The following is a 10,462-nucleotide window of genomic DNA, read 5'->3' as shown; positions in this document are numbered from 1 at the left end:
CTAATTTTTATATTTTTAATAAAGATGGGGTTTCATCATTTTGGCCAGACTGGTCTCGAGCTCTTGACCTCAAGTGATCTGCCTGCCTTGGCCTCCCAAAGTGCTGGGATTACAGGCGTGAGCCACCACGCCCTGAATTGGTGTATTTTAAGGGTGCACATTCTAAATGTTTAACAACGTTGGGTTAAATTTTAAAAGCTTAAATTGGCCTATTTCAAACAATAACCTGAATTCCGATATAATACATTTGATTTTGGGCCACTACACAGCAGCTAAAAGAACGCCAGAGAGCCAGGTTTCAAGCACTGCTGTGCAGCCTCAGGCAGGTCCCTTAATCTTTCTGGGCTTTCACTAATTTGTAAAGTGGGGATATTATTAACAGAACACACCTCAGGAAGTTGGGGCGGGTTAAATGAGTTAAGTCATACAAAATGCTTAAACCAGGCTGAGTGCGGTGGCTCATGCCTGTAATCCCAGCACTTTGAGAGACCAAGGCCAACGGATCACCTGAGGTCAGGAGTTTGAGACCAGCCTGACCAACATGATAAAACTCCGTCTCAAGTAAAAATACAAAAATTAGCTGGGCGTGGTGACAGGCACCTATAATCCCAGCTACTCAGGAGGCTGAGGTCGGAGAATCACTTGAACCCGGGAGGCGGAGGTTGCATGGAGTCGGAGGTTGCAGTGAGCTGAGATTGTGCCACTGCACTCTAGCCTGAGTGACAGAGCGAGATTCTATCTTAAAAATAAATAAATAAATAAACCAAAAAATAAAAAATAAAATGCTTAAACCAGTGTTACATGATTGAACATATTGAACTTTTTTTTTTTTTTTTTTTTTTTTAGACAGGGTCTTGCTCTGTTGCCCAGGCTGGTGTACAGTGGCGTGATCATAGCTCACTGCAGCCTTGACCTCCTGGGCTCAAGCGATCCTCCTGCCTCAGCCTCCCAAAAAGCTGGGCATGCACCGCCACACCTGGCTAATTGTTTGATTTTTTTTTTTTTTTTTTTTTTTTTTTTGAGACGGAGTCTCGCTCTGTCACCCAGGCTGGAGTGCAGTGGCCAGATCTCAGCTCACTGCAAGCTCCGCCTCCCGGGTTCACGCCATTCTCCGGCCTCAGCCTCCCAAGTAGCTGGGACTACAGGCACCCGCCACCTCGCCCGGCTAGTTTTTTTGTATTTAATAGAGACGGGGTTTCACCGTGTTTGCCAGGATGGTCTCGATCTCCTGACCTCGTGATTCGCCCGTCTCGGCCTCCCAAAGTGCTGGGATTACAGACTTGAGCCACCGCGCCCGGCCGATTTTTTTTTTTTTTTTTTTTTTTTTTTTGGCAGAGCCTTGCCCTGTCACCCAGGCTGGAGTGCAATGGTGTGATCTCGGCTCACTGCAACCTCCGCCTCCCGGGTTCAAATGATTCTCCTGCCTCAGCCTCCTGGGTAGCTGGGATTACGGGTGCCTACCACCATGCCCAGCTAATTTTTTTTTTTTTGAGACGGAGTCTTGCTCTGTCGCCCAGGCTGGAGTGCAGTGGCCAGATCTCAGCTCACTGCAAGCTCCGCCTCCTGGGTTCACGCCATTCTCCTGCCTCAGCCTCCCGAGTAGCTGGGACTACAGGCGCCCGCCACCTCGCCCGGCTAGTTTTTTGTATTTTTTAGTAGAGACAGGGTTTCACCGTGTTAGCCAGGATGGTCTCGATCTCCTGACCTCATGATCCACCCGTCTCAGCCTCCCAAAGTGCTGGGATTACAGGCGTGAGCCACTACGCCCGGCCAAGTGTACACTTTTAAATGGGTAAAATGGCAAATGCTGGCTGGGCACAGTGGCTCAAGCCTGTAACCCCAGCACTTTGGGAGGCCAAGGTGGGTGGATCACTTGAGGCCAGGAGTTCAAGACCAGCCTAGCCAACACGGTAACACCCCATGTCTACTAAAAATACAAAAAGTAGCCAGGCATGGTGGTGCACGCCTGTAATCCCAGCTACTTGGGAGGCTGATGTAGAAGAATCGCTTAAACCCAGGAGGTGGAAGTTGCAGTGAGCCGAGATAGCACCACTGCACTCCAGGCCGGGCAACAGAGTGAGACCCTGTTTAAACAAAACAAAACAAAACAATAAATAAAATGGTAAATTCTGTTATGTGAACTTTACCTGCATTTTTTCCAAAATTGTAGAGTTTATTCTATAGTACCTCTCTCCCCCACTGGACTGTCTCCATGAGGACAGGGACCAGAGTGATCTTAGTTAAACAACTGCTGGCTCACATCTGTAATTTCAGCGCTTTGGGAGGTAGAGGCCAGAAGATCGCTTGAGCCCAGGAGTTCGAGACCAGCTTGGGCACCATAGTGAGACTCCATCTCCACAAAAAAATATAGAATTTAGCCGGCCGTGGTGGTGCGCACCTGTAGTCCCAGCTACTCGGGAGGCTGAGACAGGAGAATTGCTTGAGCCCAGGAGGTTGAGGCTGCAGTGAGCCGAGATCGCACCACTGCACTCCAGCCTGGGCGACAGAGCGAGACTCCATCTCAAAACAAAAACAAAAACAAAAACAAAACTGTAATATGATCAACAAATACATCTGGCTTCAGCAGACAGATCCGATACCAGATCATTAGAGCTGGTAGCTCTCTTTTTTTTTTCTTTTTTTGAGACAGAGTCTCACTCTGTCACCCAGGCTGGAGTGCAGGGGCGTGATATCAGTTCACTGCAACCTCTGACTCCTGGGTTCAAGTGATTCTCATACCTCACCCTCCCGAGTAGCTGAGATTACAGGTGTGTGCCACCAGGCCTGGCTAATTCTTTTGTTATTATTGGTTTTTTTTGTATTTTTAGTAGAGGTGGGGTTTCACCATGTTGGCCAGGCTGGTCTCGAACTCTCAACCTCAGGTGATCCACCTGCCTCGGCCTCCCAAAGTGCTAGGGTTACAGGTTTGTTTTTTTTGTTTTGTTTTTTTTTTGTTTTTTTTTTTTTGTTTTTTTGAGACTGAGTCTGGCTCTGTCGCCCAGGCTGGAGTGCAGTGGCCGGATCTCAGCTCACTGCAAGCTCCGCCTCCCGGGTTCCCGCCATTCTCCTGCCTCAGCCTCCGGAGTAGCTGGGACCACAGGCGCCCGCCACCTCGCCCGGCTAGTTTTTTTTGTATTTTTTAGTAGAGACGGGGTTTCACCGTGTTAGCCAGGATGGTCTCGATCTCCTGACCTTGTGATCCGCCCGTCTCAGCCTCCCAAAGTGCTGGGATTACAGGCTTGAGCCACCGCGCCCGGCGGGTTACAGGTTTGAGCTACCACGCCCGGCCCCTGGTATCTATATCTATAGTTGGTATCTCTGAATATCCCCTCCTTCAACCCCTCACCCTAAACCTGAATTTCTCCCCAGTCCAGGTGCTGGATGGGGCCAGATACTCCTGGTCTGTGTGGATGAGAGAGAGAGGAAAGAAAGAGGAGAGTCAGCCCTTTAGCAAGTAAAACTTTTATTAAATAAATTTTTAGTTTTTTTTTTTTTTTTTTTCTTTTCAGACCAAAGAGAGGCGTTTTGGACATTAAGACGCTTGGCTGCTTCTCACCTGAAACACGCAACAGGAACACCGACCTCTCCAGCCACGGGAAATCTTCTTTGACACAAAACTCAAACCAAGTCAACCCAAAGTTCCAAGTTCTTTGCTTTCTTTTCTGTGTGTGTGTATTGGTTTGTCCTAAAAGTCAGTTTGCAAGTTGAAACTTCATGAAATTACTTGTAGCAGAAATAAAGTACATCGTACAAATCACGCAGGTCTGCGACGTGGAGTATAAAAATGGTATTTACAGCCAGTAAACATGGACCAGAAAGACACGTACAACTGCACACCGGCACGCACTCCCAAGCAGGCCCTCGGGGGCTCGGCGGGCGCCGCGGACACGGGTGGGGCCCCCTCGAGGCCGATTGGCACACACTTGCACACGGGGACACACGGAACACAGGCACGCTAGAGGAGAGTCTCGAACAATTATCAAACTCTGGAATATCGAAACAAGTTGCTTCAGAAGATTTTTTTTTTCTTTTCTATTTTTTTCTTTTTTTTTTTTTTTTTTTTTTGTTTTTTTGCTGTGTGGTTCCCCCCACCCCACCGCCCCCCCTCCGGGTCAGTCAACACATTTTGGTAGAAAGAAAAGGAAATGCTTGCTTTTTTTTTTTTTTTTTTCTTTTTAAATGTTTTTTTCTTTTGAGCTTGTTAAGATGTCTGGCGCCTCATTTGGTAAGAGGCCTTGCTGGATGTCCAAACGAACTTGGTTCTGTGCTTTGACATGGGTGTTGCGGATTGGGTAGCTGTACAGAAGCACCCCACAAAGACCCCCCACCCCACCCCACTCCCGACTAGGAAACAAAAATCCACTGTGGTTTGATTCTTTCCCCCCATCTTTTTCTTCTCTTTTCTTCTTTGTACCTGCTCAGAAAGACCGGAAAAAAAGAAAAAAAATCTCTGTAGAGGTATGAAGGTCATTATCAAGTTCATCTCCAGTTAAAGGGGTGCTTGGCCAGTCCAGGTAGGGTCTTCCGCTACGCTTGGCAATCCTGGTTACAAGACCTTAAATTCGAGGCTGGTGATTCGAAGGCAGGGACGATGGCTGCCTGGCCTTGGGAGGGGGTGGTGAGGGGCGGGGGGGGGCTCCCCCCAGCCCTGTCCGCCCCGCCTCCGACGGAAAGCTAAGGGCTACTGGTCGCATGAGTAAGGCTATGACTCGGGCAGGGGAGCAGAGAAGGGCTGAGGCAGGCCAGAGCGTCTCTGTTGTACCTATATCCATCCGGGAGGGCAGGGCTCTGGGACAAAGGGGCGAGGTGGGGTCTGGAGGCCGCAGCTGGGACCAGGGACACTGAAGCTGGCAGAGCCCAATGGCCCTGGAGAATCGGTGGTGGGGGGTGCCAAAAGTCCTGGAGGTATATTATGTTGGCGGGTTCCTGGTGGGATGTGCCAGCCGGGAGGTGGTGGGGGAGGGCGGTGGGGCACCTGGTACGTGTTGCCCGGGGGCCCGCCAACCTCAGCCCTTCCTGTGTCCCCGCTGAGTGACCGGCCCAGGGTCACTCTACTCGGATGGAAGGAAGTCGGAAAAGTTTGGTCCCATGATCCGTACTCAAAAAATATATATACTGTCTATAGATCTATATATATATGCATATATATATATAGGAAAAGGTGTGATTTAGTTTGGGGAAAGTCACCAAGTTTTGTGGAGAAGAAGCGAGGGCGTTTCCCAAAGCAGGGGGCGTGTGAACACTTCTGTGCCCGATTCAGGAGCCTCCCCCCTGCCCCAGGACAGACCCCCAAAGGCCCCTCCCCACTCCAGGTGGCCTCCAGTAGAGGGGCGGGGCAAGGGGAGAAGAGGGGAGGAAAGGGCTGGTGTCCAAAGAACGGTTGGAATTTATGGGAAAGTCCTGGGTCGGTTGAAAGTAGAAAACCCTCCTGGGATGGGAAGGCCCCTCACCTGGGGGAGAAGGGACGGGCGTTAGGGAGTGACAACGGGGCCACCCAGGTGGACACCACCTCCCCACCCTAGTCCACCCAGCCAGGCTGGGATCTAGGAACCCAAGGGCTCCCATCGTTTCCAAAAGAACAGATCCCACAAAGGCCAGAGTTCAGAGGCCAACAAACCCAGCTTTCAAAGAAGTCAATGTGACCATCGCAAAGCCCGTTTCCTCCTCCTCTGGCAGCTGGGGACAGATATTTCTGTTTATTTTCTGTCTCTCTTTCCCCACCCCCCGCCATCTAAGGTCCATGAAGAGGGTTTCTCCGCTGTCCCCCGGCCCCCGTTTCTGTTCATTCACAGCTGCGTCCCCGAACACCGGGACAGTGCCTAGCACATAATAGATGCTCAGTTAAAAAAAAAAAGAAAGTGCACACTGAGAGTTAAAAGTGAAGGGATCACAGAGAGTGGCTTTGGATTTTGCTTCCGGTTGGCAGTTCCCGAAGGTGCGTTCTGTGCAGTTAAATACTCCCAAATCTGTGTGTGCCGACCCGGGAGAATGTGAAAAGGCCAGACAGCTTCTAACTGAGCGCCTACTCTGTGCCAGGCCCTAGGCAAGGCTCTTTGATGACGACGGCGAGGGTGATTTAAAAAAAAAAAAAAAATCCCAACAAATCATCCAGAACTCTTTAGGTGATGGGTTCTGGGCTCGGCTGCGAAAAGATGCCCCGCTCCGTTCCCTAGGTGGACCGTTTCCGCCGCCTCTGGGAAGATGACTTTCTTGAGCCCATTTTACAGATGAGGCTCATCAAGGTTTGAGACCCACGGTCAAGTTTCCACAGTGGCCTCAGAAGGTTTACTATTCATCTCCCCCCACAAAAAAAATGTTGAGAAAGTGGTTTGCCCTGATGGCAACATACACTCTGGGTTTTGTTTTGCTTGTTTTCTTGCATGATGGTGGGTGGGGCACGAATCCCACTTTTCCATCAACTCATTGGGTAGGAATGACACCCAGTGAGGGGCTGCTTGTCCCAGGGGAACTCGTGGAAATGGAGCGGAGACACTGGAAGCTGTCAATGCCGACTGGACCAGGCCCTGAGCACTGTTCCCACCTTCCACGCTCCAGCCCTGGTTCCGAGTTGGGGTCCAACCTTAGGGTTTGGGGTCTGGGGTGGGCACTTAACATTTTTGTCTGGTGTTGGGTTTTTCAGCAGGGAAAACAGAGTCATAGGACAGGACAGAAGCCCCCTCCCCACCACACCCCCATCGCCAGAGCAAACCTGGCCTCTCAGGTGAACTTCTATTCATCCCTCAAAGCCTTCTCCGGGAGGGATTCCCTAGCCGACCTGGCTGGGCCCTGGCTCACCTCAGTCCCTACCCCACTCCCACCCTCTGCTCCAGCCCCGACCACAGGAGGTTTGGGGGTGTCTGCATCCAGCTCTGTCCCCGCTAACCCAACCCGGAGGTTTCTTGTAGCCTCTCAAAGCATCACCCCACCTGGGGAGGGTTTGGAGCATGAAGTGGGCCGCGGGAGGGGGTTTCAGACAAGACGGGGGGCTGGGGCGGGGGTGGGGCCGCCTGGCGGCTCACCTGGGCCATGCCCACAGCCTCAGGGCGGCTGTGGGCGCGGTCAGTAGGGGTGTCCCGGGTCTTTGGGCCGCTTCAGCTGGACTTTGAGCCTCTTCATGCCGATCTGGAAGCCGTTCATGGCCTGGATGGCTGCCTGGGCGCTGGCCGGGTTATCAAAGCTCACGAAGCCTGCAGAAACCAGGGTGGACCTCCATGGTTGGCACTGCGGGTGTCCTCGGCTTGTTCCTATGCTGTGGCCCTGGCTTCCTGGCTCACGGGGTCCTGAGCAGGCACGCATGCACAGGCCAGGGGGTGTGTGGCGGAGGACACACAGCGGCCCTGGCTTTGTTCTGACATCTCTGGACTTGTACACCTCTGAGGACGGGGCACTCACTCCTTATCTTGGGGTCTGCTGTGCTGAGACTTCCCAGCTGGTATAGGGGTCTGGTGGGGCTTCTGAGGGTCCTGGAGGGCCACCTTCTCCCCACCTTCCCTCAGGAGGATGCCTGCCTCCTTCCAAGCCCTCTGTCCAGCCAGGATCTGTGTCTCCAGCTGATTCTGTATGTCTGCGTCCTTGTCCCTCTCTTTTTTTTTGTGGGGTGGAGAGGGGACAGGGTCTCACTCTGTCACCCGGGCTGGAATGCAGGGGCACAATCTCAGCTCACTTCAGCCTTGACCTCCTGGGCTCAAGAGATCCTCCTGCCTCAGCCTCCTGAGTAGCTGGGACCACAGGCCCATACCACCACGCCCGGCTGTCTCTGTTTTTTTCTCTCTCTCTCTCTCTGTCTATCTGTCTTGAGTCTTTTCTTCCTCTCCCTCTCCTTCTGGATCATCTCTGTCTGTCTCTTTCTCCCCATCTCTGTCAGTGTCTCTGCTCCAGTCTCCGTCCAGAGGCCATCAGAAATACTCCACCCCATGACCAGGCATGGTGGTTCACGCCTGTAATCCCAGCACCTTGGGAGGCCAAGACAGGCAGATCACCTGAGGTCAGGAGTTTGAGACCAGCCTCACCAACATGGTGAAACCCCATCTCTACTAAAAATACAAAAATTAGCTGGCCATGGTAGTGTCCACCTGTAATCCCAGCTACTCAGGAGGTTGAGGCAGGAGAATCGCTTGAGCCTGGGAGACGGAGGATGCGGTGAGCCGAGATCGCGCCACTGCACTCCAGCCTGGTGACGGAGGGAGACTCCGTTTCAAAAACAAACAAGCAAGCAACAACAAAGAAGCAAACCAAAAAAATCAGTTCTTTTTCACCCTGACCACACTTCAAGTGTGTAGTGGCCACGTGGGGCTGGTGGCTCTGGTATCAGACAGCTCCCACATCGAACATTTCCATCATAGGAGAATGATCTACCAGGCAGCAAAAAAGCCCCTGAGCTGCCTGAAAGGAAGGGGTTTTTGTCAGCCTCATGCTGTGCTGGGCTGGAAAGTGCCTGACCTACGGTACGTGCTCAACACACGTTCGTTCTGTTGTTTTGGGGTTTTTGTTGTTGTTGTTTGTTTGGAGACAGTCTCGCTCTGTCGCCCCGGCTGAAGTGCAGTGGCGCGATCTCTGCTCACTGCAACCTCCACCTCCCGGGTTCATGCCATTCTCCTGCCTCAGCCTCCTGAATAGCTGGGACTACAGGCGCCCGCCATTGCGCTCGGCTAATTTTCTCGTGGTTTTAGTAGAGACGGGGTTTCACCGTGTTAGCCAGGATGGTCTCGATCTCCTGACCTTGTGATCCACCCACCTCAGCCTCCCAAAGTGCTGCGATTACAGGCGTGAGCCACCGCACCCGGCCGTTTTTGTTTTTTATATGAGACAGGGTCTTGCTCTGTCGTCTGGGCTGGAGTGCAGTGGTGTGATCATGGCTCACTGCAGCCTCGACCTCACGGACTCAAGGGATGGTCCCACCTCCATCTCCTGAGTAGCTGAGACTACAAGTGTGCACCATCATGCCTGGCTAATTTATTTTTTTAATTGCATTTTTTTTAGAGATGGGGTCTTGCTATGTTGCCCAGGCTGGTCTTGATATCCTGGGTTCAAGCGATCCTTGCACCTCAGCCTCCTGAGTAGCTGGGACTACAGGTACATGCCACTAAGCTCAGCTAATTAAAAACATTTTCTTTTCTTTCTTTTTTTTTTTTTTTTTTTTTTGAGACGGAGTCTCACTCTGTTGCCCAGGCTGGAGTGCAGTGGCCGGATCTCAGCTCACTGCAAGCTCCGCCTCCCGGGTTCACACCATTCTCCTGCCTCAGCCTCCCGAGTAGCTGGGACTACAGACGCCCGCCACCTCGCCCGGCTAGTTTTTTGTATTTTTTAGTAGAGATGGGGTTTCACTGTGTTAGCCAGGATGGTCTCGATCTCCTGACCTCGTGATCCGCCCGTCTCGGCCTCCCAAAGTGCTGGGATTACAGGCTTGAGCCACCGCGCCCAGCCAAAAACATTTTCTTTTGTAAACACAGGGTCTCATTATGTTGCCCAGGCTGGTCTTGAACTCCTGGACTCAAGCAATCCGCCCACCTCAGCCTGTCAAACTGCTGGGATCACAGGCGTGATCCACTGTGCCAGGCCACATGCTGGTTCTGATTGTGAATGTGACTGTTACAGCACGGCCCCGTCCAGAGGCTGACCCAAACCCTCCCATTCCCTGTCCCGGGGCAGGCGAGGGAGGTGGACGGGGAGGGGCGGCGTCTTCGGAGGCCACTTACCGAAACACTTGCTCTGGTTGGTAGCTCGATCCATAAACACCTTGGAGGAAATGATATTGCCGAAGGGTAGGAACATCTGCGTCAGCTCCGTGTCTCCAAACTCCTGGGGGAGGTGGTAGATAAACAGGTTACAGCCCTCGGGACCTGCAGGTGGGGGAGAGAAAGACATAAAGCCCCCAAGGAGAGGAGGCGAACCCCCCCGGGGGAGGGGCACAGGTCTGGAGCCCGCATCTGGCTTCTCCAGCTGTCCGGAGAGGGGTGCCCCAGACACCCAGAAAGAAGGGGCCTGGATATGGGCTGGGGAGGGAGACAGGACACACCCACCCCTTGACTGCATCGTAGGATCTCACACTGGGCTAGTCCGCACCAAAATGATCCTCAGACTCCAGGTAACTGACAAGACCCAAGGGATCCCTTACTCCCCAAAGCCCACATCAGACCTCAATCTCTGATCCCAGATACCCGAAAACCCCCAGAAGTACACCCTCCAGAAAATCCCTCCCTAAACTTCAAACTCTGGATCATCTACAAAAGTCAGATGAGCTGGGTGTGAAGAATAAGGAAACTTGGTAATATCTTTGCAATAATAATAATAATAAGACTGGCCGGGCGCGGTGGCTCAAGCCTGTAATCCCAGCACTTTGGGAGGCCGAGACGGGCGGATCACGAGGTCAGGAGATCGAGACCATCCTGGCTCACACGGTGAAACCCCGTCTCTACTAAAAAAATACAAAAAACTAGCCGGGCGAGGTGGCGGGCGCCTGTAG

The 10,462-nt window shown here is 52.4% G+C and overlaps 1 protein-coding gene across 9 annotated transcripts in view; it reads right to left on the bottom strand.

Annotated features, from left to right (window-relative positions):
- Positions 1-3,446: 3,446 nt before the first annotated feature.
- LOC105485614 (CUGBP Elav-like family member 5) overlaps positions 3,447-10,462 on the bottom strand; it is a 76,749-nt gene continuing 69,733 nt past the window's right edge. For 7 of the 9 annotated variants that reach the window (XM_011747954.2, XM_011747956.2, XM_071087149.1 and 4 more), the window contains 2 exons: positions 9,696-9,839; positions 3,447-7,187 (listed from right to left, as the gene is read on the bottom strand). In XM_011747954.2, the coding sequence (XP_011746256.1) occupies positions 7,060-7,187; positions 9,696-9,839 (272 nt within the window). In that variant the 3' untranslated portion in view covers positions 3,447-7,059. The remainder of the gene's footprint in view (positions 7,188-9,695; positions 9,840-10,462) is intronic. The other 2 variants (XM_071087143.1, XM_011747959.2) reach the window with 2 other exon arrangements.

The sequence above is a fragment of the Macaca nemestrina genome, chromosome 20 (assembly GCF_043159975.1).
Source record: "Macaca nemestrina isolate mMacNem1 chromosome 20, mMacNem.hap1, whole genome shotgun sequence".
In the NCBI taxonomy this organism is placed as follows: domain Eukaryota; kingdom Metazoa; phylum Chordata; class Mammalia; order Primates; family Cercopithecidae; genus Macaca; species Macaca nemestrina.
This window is presented reverse-complemented; position numbering and strand designations above follow the sequence as displayed.